Source organism: Centruroides vittatus, unplaced genomic scaffold, assembly GCF_030686945.1.
Source record: "Centruroides vittatus isolate TY-2023 unplaced genomic scaffold, ASM3068694v2 contig_400, whole genome shotgun sequence".
NCBI lineage: Eukaryota > Metazoa > Arthropoda > Arachnida > Scorpiones > Buthidae > Centruroides > Centruroides vittatus.
Genome location: NW_027122215.1, coordinates 1,045,958 through 1,065,265, shown reverse-complemented (window position 1 = coordinate 1,065,265; position 19,308 = coordinate 1,045,958). Strand labels below are relative to the sequence as shown.

Genomic DNA, 19,308 nt, shown 5'->3' with positions numbered 1-19,308 from the left:
GATTCAGGGAGACATAAAGAAAATTCTACAATTTTACAAATGTTTTTGAAAGCAATTTCTTTTGCTGTAAAATGTTCAAAAATCTCAACCTACCTTTGATGGCAGGGCTTGTTATTCTGTTGCCATTCGTTGATCTTTTCATTTGTGACATATTTTTTTACACACGAAACTTCATCAAATAATTCACCGTCAAGTATATTTATGGACCAATGATTCGAAATAAAAATATAGCTTTTCTCTACCTTTGCCCACAAAGGGATTTCGCGTAATGTGACCCATTCAAATACCTCTATTTGAATAAAACACATGTTCCAATTATTTAGATAATCTATGCACGTTTGATAAAATGTGTGCACAGCATCATTGAATTTTTTGGCTTGTATATTTTCTGATTTTTCTAATGCTAAAATCACTTTTCTAATAATAATAGGAAGAAACACCTCATTTTTTCTTTCAACTAACTTTAACTTTAATTCCTTTAGAAGTATGGATGTTTCGCACATTGAGATTTCTTGTGATTCAACTTTCGATATATATTGGTGAAATATTGAGGCTTGGTTATGAATAAATAATAACCATTCCTCTGCTAATGTTTCATTGAAAAAGTTTTTCAGAATTGTGGGACATTTTTCCAGATTCAAAAAGTATGATTTTAATGGATTAAATAGTTGTAAAATTCTATTTAAAGCTTGTAAAAGAGTTAGCCAGCGTGTTTTGCTGTAACCAAGAAGCTTTTTATATTGAACCTCTGCATCATCACAAAATTCTTTCAAATCTTCTACTCATATTGTATAAATATAGAAATGTGAATAAATTTTTACTAATATCACTTCAATATCTATCGGAAGACAATCTACAGCAGTGCTTATGCAATTGTTCAATATGTGGGCAGCGCAATTAACTCCTATCAATTTATGTTTACTTGATTGTTGCATTTTAAATAAAACATTATTCTTTCCTTTTCTCTGGGAACCACCAAAATTGCTGTTGGTATTGTCAGCACACTAAACGAGTAATTTATTGGTAATTTCAAATTTTGACAGTGAATTCTTGATGCAATTTGTTAATATATCTGAAGTTTCTCCAGAAAGATTATTTATATTCAAAACTTTTACTCTGACACTGCAATTGGGTAAAAAATATCTGACCAGAATTGTGCACAATTTAGTATTACCATGATTCGAACAATTCGAATAAATAGTTATATAATTTTGCTGATCTGCCACTATTCGCAATATTAAAGCTGGCTAAACATTTGTTGCATTTGACGTCACTATTTGTTATTCCTTTCTTAATAAATGGAAATTCTTCTTGTAATGTTTGATTAAAAATGCATTTTCTTTTGGGTGCCATGATAAATGGTCTACAAAATATAAATTAAATAATACCTAAATATAAAAAATTAAAAATAATAGACTAAAAATTCACATGCAGTCCCTGTGTAACTAATTAACGTTTCGTAAAAGTGTAGTAACTGATGTGAGGTCCACGTGTGTACTGTCCAGAGAAAAGGAGTGTACTATAAAGAAAAGGGAAACTCAAAAATGTCACATGCTCAAGCCCCTGAAGATTGCTGACAAGTGGCGATGAATGCTCACCAATGATCCAAGTGTATTATCCACCAACTAGAGAGTTAAAAAAACTATCACAAAAATTCCCATAAGAGTGTCTACCCCCTGGTACTTTCAAAGGCCGTTTGATTGGCGACACACTGCACTACCACGCTCTATGTAGCAATGCATGACACGATGACAACACTGGTCGTGATGGCGTACGAAACTAACTTGTTCAATATATTATTAAAAAAAATTTTTTTTTTAAACTTTGCGTCGACTTTACAAAATAAAAGACAAAATGCTTATTTTAGAAAATAAATAAAGTTAGAGGACAGAGCAGTGAAATAAAGGACGTATGGTCACTGTAAGTATACAGTACTTATAAGCATAGCTTTTTTATTATATACTCCTCTAAACGAAGGATTTTCCTTTGGCCGTCCATATCTCGTGTTTTAGGCATTCATTATTGTAATCGGGATACCTCTTGTGGTAGATATATGAATATTTTCGATAAATCTTTCCGGATCTATTCTAGTTCTTTTCCAAGTAGCCACGAGAGAACGTACACAAAAGCTCGTTTTCCGCCATTTTCGCACGTGTCACAATGACCTTTTTTTTAAAAAACTCTTTCCGCCCTGTGGGCACTAAGAGGGCCTCTTTTAGTATGCCCATTATGGGTTCGGCCAGGCCCACAATGGGGCGACCGGGTGGTGATGGACGGGGCCCGACATATCCGAACGGACCACCCCCCGAAAAATTCCTGGGAATTATTCGACCCGTTAGGAATCGATCCCGGGTCCCCAGAGCGGTAGGCTGCCACCTTGACTGCTCGGCCATCCGGCCTGTCACAATGACCTAGATTTCATTGACTTCTGATTGGTGGATGGTACAGTTTTACGGCCGTATTCGTGTCGAAAGTTGAACACTACTCAACTTGTTTTTACGCTGGTTTTACGACCTGCTCAGGCGTAAAATATCTTGGTCACGTGATTAAAAGCTTTTGCGGCCGTTTTTGCGCTAGTGGAGTCGCGGCCTAAGATGGCAATCGATAGTATCCGTCATTGCAACGAAGAGCACTGTATCTAAGGTCACAGTCACTCTATATAGTATATTCTAGCTCGTTGGATTGAAAAATATATTGAAATTTTAAAATATATTACCTCTGCTCTATTCCATTGTCTACATACTTAATACTAATGAGTTATAAAAAAATTCTATAGACATTTTTGTTATTAGGTTTTGAAAATAAAATCTTTCAGAAAAATTCACGTATTCTTTTTTTTTAAGAGACCACATCAATATCAGTAATAATGCTCAACTATCTCGCTTGACGAAACTTTAATTAATGAGAGGCTATATTTATTAGCTGCGGCTCCCGTCCCGTTTTGTATAAAGAAATTAACATATTAAGACAAGGGGTGCATATACTTTTGGAATCAAACTGATCCAAGATCACTTCGATCGTTCAAATCGTGTATACAAAGGAACTACTGCGATCCGATCAATCTCTATTTGCGTATACAAACGCCATCTAGGATCAGCTGGATCGCGATCAAACTAATCCGAGCGGAGGGTAGGATCGTTTGGATCGGATAAAAGACATTAAAGATGGCGGTTTCCATGGTTGAAGTTGAGCTTACAGTAAATAACGAAGAAACACGTTTAATTGTTGACAAGGAAACTTATTTAAAACTTATAAATGACAAGTAAAAACATCATTATTAAAATATCCGATAAACTGAGATGAAAAAATAAGTACAGTATTTAGAGACAATTTTGCGAAGTTGTACCTCAAGAATGTATGGCGTGCACGTTCATCTTTTCTGCAAGTTTTATTTTTAATTTTGTGGAAAACAATTTTATTCATAGAGTAATACGAATTAAAATTCGTATGAATGAGCACAAACAATTTTGTCAAATAAAGGATAATTCATAACAACGTATGTCGTTTAGTACTAACTAATAGTTTTAATATCGAGAGATAAAATGGATAATTTTAATTTAATTAATTGATCCTTGTTAGTTAACATATACAGAGTTACAAAGATATTATACGTATAATATTTTTAAAACTCAGTATATGTTAACTAACGAGGAGAGACTATTAATAACTAACAAATGTTTGCCGCCATCTTCGATCCTACTTGTATACTTCCGCCATGACAGAAGCTATCTGTATCACGTGACAAGGACTGATCCGCTTTACAGATCGATCCATACAAAACGAAAAGTATATGCACCCTGGGATGACCATTTAGCGGCCGGATGGCCGAGCGGTCAAGGTTAGCAGCTTGCCGCCTTGGGGGACCCGGGATCGAATCCGGACGGGTCGAGAAATCCCCAGGAATTTTTCGGGGGGGTGGTCCGTCTGGATATGTCGGTCCCCGTCCCTCACCACCCGGCCGCCTCATTGTGGGCCTGGCCGAACCCATAATGGGCTTACTATAAGAGGCCCTCTTAGTGCCCACTGGGCGGAAAGAGTTTTAAAAAAAAAAAAAAAAAAAAAAAAAGATGACCATAATCAGCGTGTTGTTTAATTCTTATCTCACTAAGAAAAACTAGATGACTTAAATAGCCAATTAATCTAAACAGAATGCTATCGAATAGATATTTACATAAACAACAAATACGTATTGAATATTGGTACCGTATCTAACTTGTAAGATGCTGATTAAGTGATAAAATCCAACTAATCCAGTATTATTCAAAACTATTGAAAGCCTTTACGATTAATGTAATCGATAATAAAACGTTTGTGTATCCTATTTCTATGGAAGATAATCAATCTTGCATACTAGCTTATTTGCAATTTTTTAGTGTGGAGTGAATTGTGTCCACTGTTTCAAGACATAGATTCCTAGTAAAATACTAAAAAAGTTGAGATACTAATATAAATACCATACTTATTAAATGAATTATTATTCGGGATAATATTCCTTACTGTCTTTATATAAATTTATGATTAATGTTACCTATGGTTCCAAAATGGCGGCTCGTCTCTGATTCCAGCAAATAGAAGAAAGGAAACAGTGGGGACGCACGTTCTAAACTAACCTATTCTAATAAATCACCATAATAACCACCAAACAAAATTAATAATTTTGTTGGTAATAATTATGGTGATTTATTAGAATAGGTTAGTTTAGAACGTGCGTCCCCACTGTTTCCTTTCTTCTATTTGCTGGAATCAGAGACGAGCCGCCAGTTTGGAACCATAGGTAACATTAACCAAATTTATTAAGCCAAAGTAAACGGAATTTATTCTAGAAACAATTTTTTAAAGAGCTGTTTTGATCGCAAGTAACACGGCCCATCCTATAATACAGAGATCATCCAGTCGCTACCAGGATCCCACTATATACAGGCAAATGATGTAGTTAATAAAAATTAAGCAATTACAAATAATACAAAACTTTATTCATTGCAAAACTATAAATACTAGGTCGATACATTTTTTAAAAAATTATTGAAAAATTTAATCTTGAGAGCGCCTCTACTGACAAAAAGGTAAACTAAAAGCGAACTTGCGCCTCGTGTCCAATCGTAAATAAACATCACGTTCTAGCAGTGAGTTGTAGACTGTCAGTAGACTGTCAGTAGACATCATTGTAGACTGTCAGTAGAAGATAGCTGATGTCTCCTTTTTGCAGCATAATAAAGAAGAAAATGAGAAAGATATGATCACATTTTCGAATAAATTAGTGAAAAGATTGAAAGTAATGTAAGTATTTAGTATTTAGTTATGACAATCAAATGTAGAATATACAACTTTGTTATATAACCACTTGTGAATGTTATTTTAATATTAACTTTATACATTTATCAAGATTTTAAATCTAATTATTTCATTTATAATTCAGCATTCTCAAATGAAAAATAATTGACACCGTTTACTTAGTTTGCTCCACTTTTGAATTTGATTATCAAGTGTATTAAGTGTTTTCGTAGTGTGTTTGTTTATGATAAATTTTAGCCTTGTGATAATAAAAAGTATTTCAAAACTAAACTGTAAATGAATTTTGCCCCTGAAGATCCTGAAATTTGTATGAATCAAGGTTACAGTTACAATTAATTTGTGATAAAGAAAAAGTGGATCAATTCAAGCTCTGAATGAGATGTGGGACTTCATCAGAGCTGTAGAAAATACCCATAGGAGCAAAAAAGTCAAAGGAACCATACCTCTACAAGTGACCCTTTGCAAGTTACAGCCCCCTAAAATTTGGTTGCGCGAGATTGTGAGTTGTGTCACTCTGCTAAAACTATCGCATTTAACTATTTAGCCCACGTGACTATATTGGCTTCGAGTAGCCCACTTGACTGTTTGTGGAGTACTTGATGTTATATAGTTTTAGGGGGTATAAGGCTCACCCCCACCTGGGTGCTTCGGTGCAAGTGATAGCAAGCACATAGTACACATAGATAGTACACATGTGGAATGTCAATCAAAGTGAGCGATAGCAAGACTTGATGACGTGGAACATTTAGAATAGGCAGTATACTAATACATGCTAAAAATTGGCCTTTAGAGGTGAATATCTCGTGAAGGGTCTCATGTACAGGTATGGTTCCTCTGACATTTTGCTCGTATAGGAGGGTCTAAAATTCTTAGGGGACGCGAAACCTCTCATTCAGAGCTTGAATCTTACCACTAACTGATCAGTAGTTTTCACATCAAATATTAGAAAAGAGTTTTAGATTACTAAAACAGTAATTAATTAATTAGAACTTATTAATATTTGTATGTTCATAACTCATGAATACGTAAATGCCAATATAATATAGTATTTTATATCAGCAGTTGCCAATCAGTGGTCTATGGACTGCTAATGGTCTGCGAGAAATTTTTAGTGGTCCATGGAGAAATTTGGACAATGATCTACTCAAGGTTATGCAAAGTATTATGAAAGAAATGCAAAATGTTTGGTTCCTTATTTTCGCTCATTGGGGTTTTTTATTCGAGTCCAAAACCAAATGTGAAATGATTGTTATCAATAAATAATAATGTCAATAAATAATGTGTGCAATTGTTGTCCTTAATGGAAAAGAGCCAAGAATCCATAGACTTATTTCAAACAAGCAGCAACAAACTTCACACTAATTTGTTATAATTAAACAAGTGAATTTCATATTAATAAAGTAAAATGGAACTTTTATGATCATTGTTCTATAGATGTTTGTACTGTTTAAAAAAAAATTCATGACAGTAGGCTGTGGGATTCAAAATTGTGAGTTTAGTGGTCCATAAGGTCAGAAAGGTTGACGACCACTTTTATATATTATACTAATATAATATTTATGAATATTAACAAAAATGATTAAATTTAGTTTTTATACAAATACATAATATTTAATTTTTCATAAACAAAAACTATTTTGAAATTTCAATGTTTCAAAAGCTCACAAACCAAACAAATACATGAAAACATAATAATAAATTATTTTTATTCCACTATTTAATATAATGTCCAGATATAAAAATTATCAATCAGTTAATAGTACCAAAGCAATGCCACCTGTTTGTCTGGAAAGGTTTGCAATAAGTTTGCTTATGATTAAATTATTTTTGTAGAATAAAATTCAAATTTGCTTATTAATTAATAGAAAAACAAATGACAAAAATATTTTATAAATTTTGCTTTAAAAAAATGGAACCATAAATGAGAACTGAATTGTATTTTGAAATGGCCAAAATTAATGGAATAAATATGATAAACATTTACATATGAAAATTTCTATTTCTTATATATGAATTCTATTTCATTCTAAATTTTAGATATTTTTTTAATGTATTTACTAAATCTTGATAATTTGGTTTTGTTAATTTTAATTGTTGAAAGAGTTTTTAATTAAATTTTGTATAAAAACTTCTTTTATCTTTATATAAAATTAAATTTTCTTAAGAATTTACTTTTAGAGTAGTTTTAAACAGAGTTAGAGTACTTTTAGAGAAGAGTTAGTAAAGTTTTAGAGTAGAAAATTGACATTTACAGTACATCCCAAACAGGAATAAAATGTAAAATTTGTATATATAAAATTACTCTCATACCTTAATAAGTTATAAAATCAAAATTAATCTAATTAAAGAATTAATAAGCTATATTGATATTGAGGTAATTAAAAACAGTTTAAAAAATTAATGATTGAAACAAGTGTCAGCTTTTAAAACTGAAAATTTGCATTTTTAAAGCCATCACAGCATATGTTGTTATGTTTCCATTGAAAAAACTATTTTATTTCAGTATTCCTCTATAATTGTAAAATCATAATAATTAATTTGAAAAATATTTAGTTGATAAAATGCACAAAATTATTTAAAAAGATGTTTAGTAAAAACCAAAGAATATTATCTAATAAAATGTACCTAATAAGAAAAAACAAAATTATTTTGAAATACAATAAATTATATAAATTTAAAAATTCGTTATAAAGGAAAAAAAAATCATACTGTATAATGTATTAATAGTTTATTCTTTTTAAAATTAGTTTAACAAATTTATATGATTATATATACAGTAATTTAATATTCCAACTCTGTATTAAATTAGATATTTTTTAATTTTATATTTTGTTAGGTATTCATAATTAGAGAGTTGTTAAAGTAATGTAAAATACTTGATTTAAAATTATTAAAACATATGATTTTGTCTAATTACATCTGTGTTTAGTATATTTCAGAAGTTTTTTTTTTTTCCTTATAAAGACATACCAGTTAATTTGGTTTAGTTTTAATTTTGAAAATTTTCACAATGTGTGTTTTATATATTTTTACCAATTAAATACAAAATCGTGATAATATATTATTAATAATAATATAAAAATAACAAGCAATTATCTATTGTGACATCGTCACAATTGCAAGCTGCAATTTTTAATTTATTTAATTTAAAATTTATGTTCTCCATTTCAAATTAGTAGTGGCTTGCCCCTGTACATCATACTTTTCTTTTAACAATAGAGTCATGCCAGTCATCTATTTAACACCTATCAGAGGAAAAATTTTGTATTGAAATAACATGACTTCAGTTTAATTATTATGCCTTTGTGTCCTTTTTAACTCTATTTAAAATTTATTTTGTATACTAGTACTTTCTATATATTAACAGGACTTATTATACTGGTTTTAATGTGTAAAAATTAGGAATGTGTCAAATTGTATGGTTGCTGTGGATCGTGAGTTTAAGTGGAAATGTAAAGAAGTTCGGAAATACAGAAATTATAAGAATTTTTAATTTATTGTCGGGAAATGTTTGTGTTTTTAACTAATTTTAGTTATAATTGTACCAAGAAATATTTTTTATTGTTAATTGTAGAAAGTGTCGTTTAAAGGCCTGGTGAGGAGGGACGAACAAGTCCGAAACACAAGTTTAAAGTGTATGTGTTCAGGTGAACTAAATAAAGAACATTATTTTTGATCTGTAAGACTAAAAATCTGCATCCATAATTTCCAGTATAATAAGTCCTGTTAATATATAGAAAGTACTAGTATACAAAATCAATTTTAAATAAAACATGACTTCAGGTTTGCATCAGAAGTTTGTATATAGTTATAGTTAATTGGTGCTTCTGCCCCTAAGGTTTCCATATGTAGTCATGTCTTTCATCTATCCAACTCTGTTCTCAAGATTAGGGAAAGACGGGCAGACAACAGTGGAAACAGCCTAATAAATTTATCATTTTAATCTTAGAAAATTGATAAAATTTTAAATTTCACACATTAGGTTTTATAATAATAAATCAGTTAAGAGATTAGTTTTTACTTTAATTGACTTAAGTTTTAAGTTATGCATTGTGAATTTTTAACTGAAATATATTTCAGTTAATTGTAAAAGATAATAAATTGAACTTTTTCTTATGTCTTAACTACTGACTAATTACTGAATGAACATAACTGTAAGTTTGGGTGTCTGCAGAAAATTTTCCAGACAGCAAAACTTGGAAACAAATAATTATATCAATAAATTTTTTTTAATTACTTAATTTTTTGGGTTTTTTTTTCACAAGTAGATTATAAAATACAGTATTGCATCAAAGCATCCAATTATACCCTTGATCATGGAATGTTTTGGTAAGTGATTAAGATATAATTGATACATAACCAGTTTTTTATCAATCATAATTTGTGGAATTTTTTGATCCCAGGAAGGAGCAATTATCCTATTTGCCCCCTCTGCAAGTGCCCATGACTATAAGCAAATGGCAAATGAAATTTAAAAAATTAATTGTTTTTATTTCATAAGTTAAATGAAATAGTTTTTCTGTAAATAAATATTGAAATGAAATTTGAAGACATCAGTTATTATAAGTAAAGAAAAAAATTTATCATTATCATGAAAATCTATCCAGTTTCTCTTTCAATGCTTGCAGGGCAGACACAATTTAAACAAGAAGTTTATTTTGTGTGTTAATAATTTAATTAGCTCTAAGAGATGATTTAATTAAATATCTAACATAACAGACTAATTAACATAAATGTATTTTCATATAAATTTGTTAATAAAATAAAAAATGCCTATTTTCAATCTTATTATTTTACATAGAAAATGTTATATATTGTCAATATCATAAATAAGATAATAAATATGATAAATATTTTTTTAAAAGATTATAAATAAATATTCTTGACCTGAATATCTAATAATGTTATGAATATTTTTAGTTATGGTTTTGATAGGAATTTGATATGAAGTATGTAAACAAACAAAATATTTTTAATAAGAGAACAAATAGCAGTACTACGTATCTACTGAGATAAAATCAACCTCTATCAATAAAATCAGTTATCATATTTCATAAAGAATTTTTTTAAAGTGAGTTGGCATTATATATATAAATGTAAATATTAATTTTTAAAAAACAATATTGATAAAAAATTATGTAGATTTGAAAATAAATTTTTATATAAATTAAAATTTACTTTCTTTCCTTCTTGATTTTGCTTTATTGTATTAATATTTCTATAATTAAATACATTACTTTTCATGTAATATAATTATATATGGGTAATTATTAATTAATTATTAATTGCAAATCACTATGCATTTGCTTTGCTTTCTTACAATCAATCCTCTTGGAGATGATGTCACCAGCGAATTGATTCTCATTTTTCTATACTAGAAGGAGTTTTTCCATCTCAATAATGTGTAATTTCCTGGAAGTCAACATTGTCACATGTTTAGCTAAAATTGTTTCTTTTGTTACTTCCTTGTTCTTAAGAATGGCATGCACCATCAACTTTGTCATCTTAAACATGGCCTCCAGATCTGTCACACATATACCCATGTATTGCATTCGTGCTTCATAAGTTCCTTTTTTACTTCAATTGTTGAGACTAAAACCTTCCTCTTAGCATCCAAGAAGAGTGTGGAAGCAATGAAGCCTATGTGTAATAGGTAGAAGTTATATATATAACCAAACATACCAAAAAGAAAGCAAGAGATGCTTTCACAGGCAGAGCAAGAGATGACTTGGATGCACAACAGATGGCATTTATGCAGCAAGTGCATTTTTTTACTGCATGTGTAATTCAAATACAGAAACATTATTCAAACTCTTGATCAAATTTCTCACAAATTTAGTGTTTGAGCTCTTTAACATTTGAAATTAGTTATTTGAAGTATGAGGTACCAGTGCATTTCAAGCTAGAATAATAGGACGCCTACAATGTCATTACATTATGTATATTGCAATCATAAAATCAACACAAGATTTTAAAAATATTATAATAATTAGTGTTCAATAATTAAAGTAGTATAGACATTACTGTATAATATTTTATATACCCATTACAAGTGTACAGTACTGTAATCTATATTCCTGACAGAGCAATTCTTTTAAGATAATTATGACTGTTTTCTGTGGCAATTTTTTTTTTCCTGGTGTTTGGCTTAAAGGAATTTCACTGTTTTAAATCGAGTAACGTTAAATACATTTAAATGTTATTTGATATAACAAAATTTACTCATGTACAGTATATACAAATTAGTTATCTTTAAAAATTTAAATGCTATTAAGCATATTATTAAATCTTTATATAATCTTTTAAAATGTATTTTTTTTTTTTCTTTTCAAATAATTTTATTATTCTAATAACAGAAATAATTTATGAACATCATAGGTGTAGAATGTCCAATGGCATTTGGGGAGGTTTGGGGGAAATTAAAGCAGTTCAGGGGAATTTGCAGTAGAAAAAATATTACTACTGCAAATTCACAAAAAAATTACAATAAAATGGGATAGCATTTTAGCTAAGCCTATACACATTAATTGGAAAACTTTGCCAAAATGCAGGAAACCTGTTTTAAAAATGAAATGGAAAGTTGTTTACTTTGTTTCTGATAAGTTCAGTCACTCATTACATCACTGCCTATTTACATGGTTATTGCTTGCAGTAAGGAGGAATCAGTGTCGGTTACCAAACCATGATTTCAATTTTTACAAAAAATTGAAACCAAAACACAGCTTTAAAAATTAATTTTCAGTTCTTTTTAATTTCAAAACTCTTTTTCAACACTATTTAATGGGTGAAATTTCACGTCAACTTGAATTAAAACAAAATATTCAATTCCCACACGAAAGAAATTTGCAAAATTAATAAATTACATTTAAAAATTTTTTCTGAATTGTCTTGGTTAAATAGCTAAATAGAAGTTTTATCATTATTTGATAAACAGTATTTTCCTTTATTTTTTATATTTTTTTTTTTGTAGATTTATTATAAAACAAAAATATTAATATCAAAATATATTTTACATTATAAAAATATGACTAAAAAAAATAAAAATAATAAAGCCAATCAAAAACTCTCATCAAATTTTGCCAAAAAGATAAATGTTTTTAATCTTTTAAATAATTTTTCCAAAAAGATTGCATGATCATTGTCGTCATAAAGAAATTTTGTTTTGGATGGATGTCAAAAAGTCCATTAATTATTGTTTCTTGTTAAAAACAGGACATTCATGACAGAAAATAAATTGAAATCTTTGTCAATTAATCAACATATTACATTAAGTTTTATAATTGTATATACTTATCCTATGATGATGACACATGCTTAAATTAAAGCATTCTTTTAATTTAAAAAATTTTTACATTAATTTATTATTGTGCAGCAAATTATATGGTAAGCCCGTTTAGTTATTTGTATGATTTAACTTAAATTAATTACTACATAGTTTGGAAAATTATTAATGAATTAATAAAGTATTGTTTTATTTTGTATGCTATCATGCAATAATTTTTGTGGAAATTTTGTGTATGTTTGGGGAACTTTTGGCCCTGAAAATACTCTGCACTCCTGATGAACATTACTGCTAAAATTCCCGAATTGTCTTTTAGTGTTAATTTTCTAAAATAGTTAAAAATATACATGAAATTAACTTTATATTTGCTAATACGTTTGATAAAAATATATAAACTTTTCTTTGGGTAAAGAGAACAGATTGGGAAAAACATATATCAATTATAAAGTAAATCCTATTCACTCCATCTGCAACACCAATACAAATGGGAGGTATGCTGGATGCACTGTATTGAGGCCTGAAAAGGAAATTGAATTTGAAAAAAGTAAACAAAAAATACAGCTGCACTGTGCAATTATTATTAATTAAAAATAAATTTGTATACACATTTAATATATTTGTTTCTTAATTTATTATTACATCAAAGTTTATTAAATTATTTAATATATATTGTTGTAATGATAATAGGTTTTGAGTTTGATGATGATGTAAAATAAAATTATAAGTTTTCTTTTGTTCTTTCAGGAATTAAAGTTTTCATATTTCATCTCTGAAGTTTATTGCTGAAACATTCCATATCTACAATAATGAACATTGAAATTATCAAAACAATCATCCTTGTATCACTTTTTGTTGTGACATTAATATTTAGCATACTTCCATTGATTTTGATAGAAAAAATAAGGAATATTTCCAATCCAACCAGAAGGCATTCATATGAACATTTTATAAGTTTTCTAAGCTGCTTTGGAGGTGGAGTATTCTTGGGAACATGTTTCTTGGATTTATTTCCTGATGTACAAGCACAACTGCAAAATGTTTGGAAAGAGAAAACAATTTTCTTCTTATCCAATTGCAGAATTTGTTATGATATTTGGTTTTTTACTTGTTTTAATAATTGAACAGGTAAGCGTAATTGAACAGGTTTAAACTCTAAAAGAATCAATACATTTTCTAGTTAAATTTAATAATAATTGATTATTTTATGTAATATAAAATAAAATAATTTTTTTTTATGATATTACTATTTAAAAGCATGCTATATTAATATATAAAAGTTTATTTTCATCATTAATGATTTGAATTTATTCTTATTTTATTTAAAAATAATTAAAAAATTACAGTAAAACTTTTCTAACTGAAAGCTCTAAGAGGCACAAAAAAACTTCAAGTTACAGATGATTCGAATTAGAGAACAATAGAGTAAAAAATGCCAATTCTGAATAGATTTGTATTTTTACCTCTCTTGCATTATATAAAGAATCTTTGATAGTTTTTTTTTTGTTTTAAACAGCCTGTATAATTCCTTTCAGCAAAATGTTCATTGTAACTAATGGGATAGAGTCCTCTTGCTTTGAGTTGGAATATTGTCTGCAAATGGATGTTGGACTATAGATACAATCAACTGTCTGAAAATTTCATGGAAATACAATAATTAGGATTACTTTGGATAGAATAAATATTAAAATTTGTGTCATGGCAGTTGAAAGTAACATAAATTAGTGTCAGGGGACTGAAAACCTTAGCCTTGGAGAAAATTTGAGTTAAGGACATTCAAATTGGAAACATTAAATCCCTCTGCTATTCCCATTGAGACCTACTAAGTGTTTCATTTGCTTTGAGTTAAAGAAATATTTAAGTTACAGACATTTGAGTTAGAGAAGTTTTACTGTAATAGAATGAAGGATTGTTCAATTACCATATTTTACGGACTATAAGACGCACTTTTTTCTTCGAAAAATTGCCTCCAAAATTCAGGTGCGTCTTATAGTCCATAGCGTCTTATAGGTATTTTTTTTTTAAAAAATTGCTTAAAAATTAAGGTGCGTCTTATAGTCCGTAAAATACGGTATATAGATAGATTTTGTCAAAATACAATTTGATAAGCAATTAGGAAAAGATTTATGAAAAGAGATTTTATATAAAATTAAAATAACAAATAATGAAAAGAGAAATGCTGGTATAATTAATAATAAATAGCAGTGGCATGCCGTGACATTTGGTGATAGGGAAGCTGTGTTTCCATAAAAAGTTTAAACAAATACTGGAAACGACAAAAATAAATAATTTATTTTAATTCTAAAATAGATAATTGACACAAAACAAAGATAGTTTATAAAAAAATAATAAAAACTTGTTTTTATTATTTTTTTTATAAACTAACTCTATTTGGCAGTTTTTTTCTGCAAAGTTGTTAATTACTTTATCATAAAAATCACTTGTCATTGATTCTATCAAAGTATTTAAAAGATCTTTTTCTATCAAAAGCAACACTAGTGACGATAATCTTTCCTCCGAGTGAGTGTTCCTCGTCAATGTATCAAATCACTTCATCGTTGAAAAACTGCGCTCAATAGACACATTTGTAGATGGTACTGTAAAAATGAATGATATTAAATCATATACTTCTTTTAGTACATCTTTCTCAGATTGTCATTAATTATAATAATGTTTTATGTCTAAGAGTCTGGACATATTGCAATTTACTATATAATTTAGATAAATCTAAAAATTTTCCATAAAATTTACTTAAAGAATTAAAACTTACTTTGGAAAATTGTTTCTCATAATATTTAAAATTATTAACATCTAAGAGTAATAAAAATTCTATAGATTTTATGTCTAAAAATCTGTCAATATAATTATAATAAAAAGAAAATTATAATTAAATATAGTTTTGTAACAAAACATACATAAAAATAACATAAAATATTCTTTACTTTTTAAAATCTTAAAACAATCCATTTAGTCAAATAGCTCCCTACAAATGGCTAATGGATGGAATCATTAGAAACGTTATACGATATTTTGGTGCATAGCATCCACCAGCTAAACCGTGTAATGTTGGTGCTCTGTAAAGCTCATGCGTATAATTTGCGCTACATGTGAATGCATATAATCTGGCTGCTTTACACAATTCAAATATTTTCACCATGGAAGCTGTCCTATATTCGACAATACAGTGCTTTCATTGGGAATATGCATATAGAAATTTATATTCAAATATACAATAGCAATCTTATCATTTTTTTCACATGTAGTATAGAAATCTGTAATAAGATACATAATGCAGTTATAATAAAATATTAATTTTAAGTAATTCAAAATACGTTAAAATATGAAAATAATCGCACAATATGTATTTATATTTTAGAAAATTCAAGGGAAGCGGTGCTTCCACAGCTTCCATGGACACACCCACTGATAAATAGTAAATTAAATAAAGTTGAAAGTATTCTATATAATCTATATATATAAAATTACTTGTCCTGACTGTTTGACTGATTGATTCATCATTGCCCAGAGCAAATTGCTGAACCTAAAGTGATGAAATTTGGTACACAGTTAGGATACGTCATGGAAACGCACACTAAGAAGGGATTTTTCGAAATTCCCCCATGGGGGAGAGGGAGAGCATTAAGGCTTAACCGGAAGAACGGCTTCTACTCTACTATTTTAGATGCAATTTTTTGTTTGAATTGCTGAAAATCAAACAAATTGTTTTCAATTTGATCAGTTTTCCAGAAAATTGATCAAATTGAAAACAGTTTGTTTGATTTTCAGCAATTCTCAGCGGTAGGTGTTATATAACAATTACTATCGTTGTTGAAATACTGAATATAAATGGTGTTTGCTTGCAAAATCTATGCGGAAAAGTCGTGGGTAACAGCTAGTCTTAAATAAAAATAAAATGTTGAGTTTTTATTATTATTTTGATAAAACTTTTTAAAACTTAGTTGGATCTTAAGCTGAGATAGTTCAAAGTTGTTCTAAATTGAACATAACATCAAGCCATTGGTTAAAATTTGAATCTTATCTTCAAGCTTAAATTGGATCCGAAGCAGAGACAGTTCAGTCTTGAAAAACATTTTACTAAAGAAAAAGACATTGTAATATTTTAGCATTTTATTTTTTAGTTAAGATATACTATAGGGTTGAAAGATGAATTGAGAGCCCGTGTAGTGTTTGAATCTTGATGATACTCTAAATAAATTTTTTTATCTTCTAAAATAATTCTGATTTGAGAGAATACATCAAGGCAATCCAAGTAGTGTTTAATATACAAAAATTGTACAGGGTGGTCCATTTATAATGTTATTGGGAAATATCTCAAAAAATATGCATCCTACAAAAAATGTTTTAGACCACATTTATTTGATATTAATGGGAACACAAGCTAGCACTATCAAATTTTATCGTACTATTGGTGAAAATGAGGTCAACTTCATTTTCATAAATGGGAACCTCAATTTTTTATTACATATTCTAATTCTACATTAAAAAAATAAACTTTCAAAACTTTTTTGAGAAATATAATTATCGGAAGCTATGAGTTTGGTTTATAGATGCTGTTTGTACATGGCATTGTTTCAGTAGTATTGAATTAATTGAAAATGGTATGGTTTTATGGTTACAGAAAAAGATATCATCATAAAAAGACACTTCATGCCAAAAATCAAATAAATAATTAACACTACAGTGTCGTGGTGTTTCAATCATGATTTATAATTAACATGTACTCACTAGTACTTTCGATAGCTTACAGCCACCATCCTCAGGCAAAAAAGATATGATTTTTATTTATGGAAAAACTAATAGAAATGTCATGAATGCCTGTAATTTTGTACATTAATTGATTCCCTGATATAAATCATTCCAGTGTCATGACTTTTCATTACATCATTAATTTATTTACAAAAACAAAGTGTCCAACCAAAATGTAAAATTCAGAGGAATACTGTAACAAATAAAGATTTGGAAATTAGTGCTTTAGCTGCAATAGTTCAAAATCTCAAGTTAGTTCTATAAAAATTGCATAAGGCTCAGAAATGTCTAAAACCAGTGTTTTGGATATACTTAAATGGCATACATTTCATCCTTATCATATTTTGTTGTACCAAGTACTCCATGACAATGACTTTCAAAACCATATGAACTTTTGTCATTGGGTAGAACAATAAATACAAAAAAAAATGAGTTTTTTCACGAGTATTGTTTTCTGACGAAGCATCATTTTACAAATAATAGTCAAATAAATTGACACAAAATATTTTCCCCTAAGGTAAAATGTTTTATCATAAGGGAACAGGAAACCTACAGACCAAACTCATAACTTCAAATGTTTATAACTTCTGATAATTACATTTCTTTAAAAATTTTTTTAGATAAGTTTTAATTTTTTACATAGAATTAAAATAACAATTGCACATTACCTTGCATATTCTATTACTTTTAATATGTAAAGTTGTCCTGGAAATAAATTCAAAATCTTAAAAGTACTTTAAAATAATTAGCATTTTTTTACAATTTTTATTAAATTGATCATTTAAATCAGGCCTGGCCAACCCAAATTGTTTCGTTGGCCACTTTGATCACACTTAACATTACGGTGGGCCACAATTTAGGCAAACATGCTTTTAAAAAAGTAAAACAAATACAAAATGAATAAGATTTTATTGTTATACCAAGAGTTCGTACTTGCACTTGCGCATTATAACAATGACACATGCAAATTTTCATTTATTTAATTGTTTTGGTATACACATAACGGGAAACAAAAGTTTTAATAGATATATAATATCGCTTAGCAGGCCACACAATTTAACGTGACGGGCCGCGGGTTGGCCAGGCCTGATTTAAATGATATGAAAGTTTACTGTGATATATTTTTTAAACATTGAATATCTTAAAATATGTTTATAATGAAGGCAAAAATTATTATTTTTTTTGTTAGATACATAATCATAAACTAAGAAGTGAATTTAAGTAATAATATCACATATTCAACTAATTATTTAGTAAATATGCTGTGTGTACCTTTAATATTTTAAAATTTTAATAAGAAGATTATTTTTCATATTTTGAATTATATTTATTTTTGCTATGTTTATTAATTGTTTGCTTTTTTTTCAACTAGATTGTATTATCATATAAAGAAAGTATACCAGAACTTCAACCACTTTTGGGTCATTCACATAGCATGCAGAATGAAGAGGAAGTAAATAATCACACTCATACAGATCACAATAAATCTGTTTCACATTCAAGTCTACGAACATTATTATTGGTATTTGCTCTCTCTCTCCATTCTATATTTGAAGGTTTAGCAATTGGTTTACAGATGAATATGAATGATACACTTCAAATATTTATAGCTGTTATTATACATAAAGGAATTCTTGCATTTACTCTTGGTTTAAATTTAATTCAGAGTAATCTGAACTTAATCATTTGTATTATTTGTGATTTTATATTTTCCATTATGAGTCCTTTGGGAATTGGCATTGGAATTGCTATAACAGATTTGGGAACACGTAATGAAATCCCATTAACCAGTGGAATACTGCAAGGAATTGCGTGTGGTTCATTTTTATACGTGACATTCTTTGAAGTTTTACCTCACGAGCTGAACGGTAGCTTTAATCGTCTTTTAAAATTACTTTTTGTCATCTTAGGATTTGCAGGAATAAGCATAATTATTGTTTTTTATCAATAAGATTTCATTTTACATCGTA

The 19,308-nt window shown here is 28.6% G+C and overlaps 1 protein-coding gene across 1 annotated transcript; it reads left to right on the top strand.

The window, feature by feature from the left end:
• The first annotated feature begins 13,459 nt into the window (after positions 1-13,459).
• On the top strand, positions 13,460-19,308 carry LOC136976389 (zinc transporter ZIP1-like). Its single transcript, XM_067271641.1, has 2 exons — positions 13,460-13,699; positions 18,711-19,308. Exons 1-2 carry the CDS (start codon positions 13,589-13,591, stop codon positions 19,287-19,289), a joined length of 690 nt encoding a protein of 229 aa, XP_067127742.1. The 5' UTR covers positions 13,460-13,588; the 3' UTR covers positions 19,290-19,308.

Bases quoted from the DNA above. Each gene is read 5' to 3' on its own strand.
- LOC136976389 (XM_067271641.1), top strand. From the start codon at position 13,589: ATGTACAAGCACAACTGCAAAATGTTTGGAAAGAGAAAACAATTTTCT. The intron at 13,700-18,710 runs GTAAGCGTAATT...TTTTTCAACTAG, and splicing joins TTGTTTTAATAATTGAACAG to ATTGTATTATCATATAAAGA.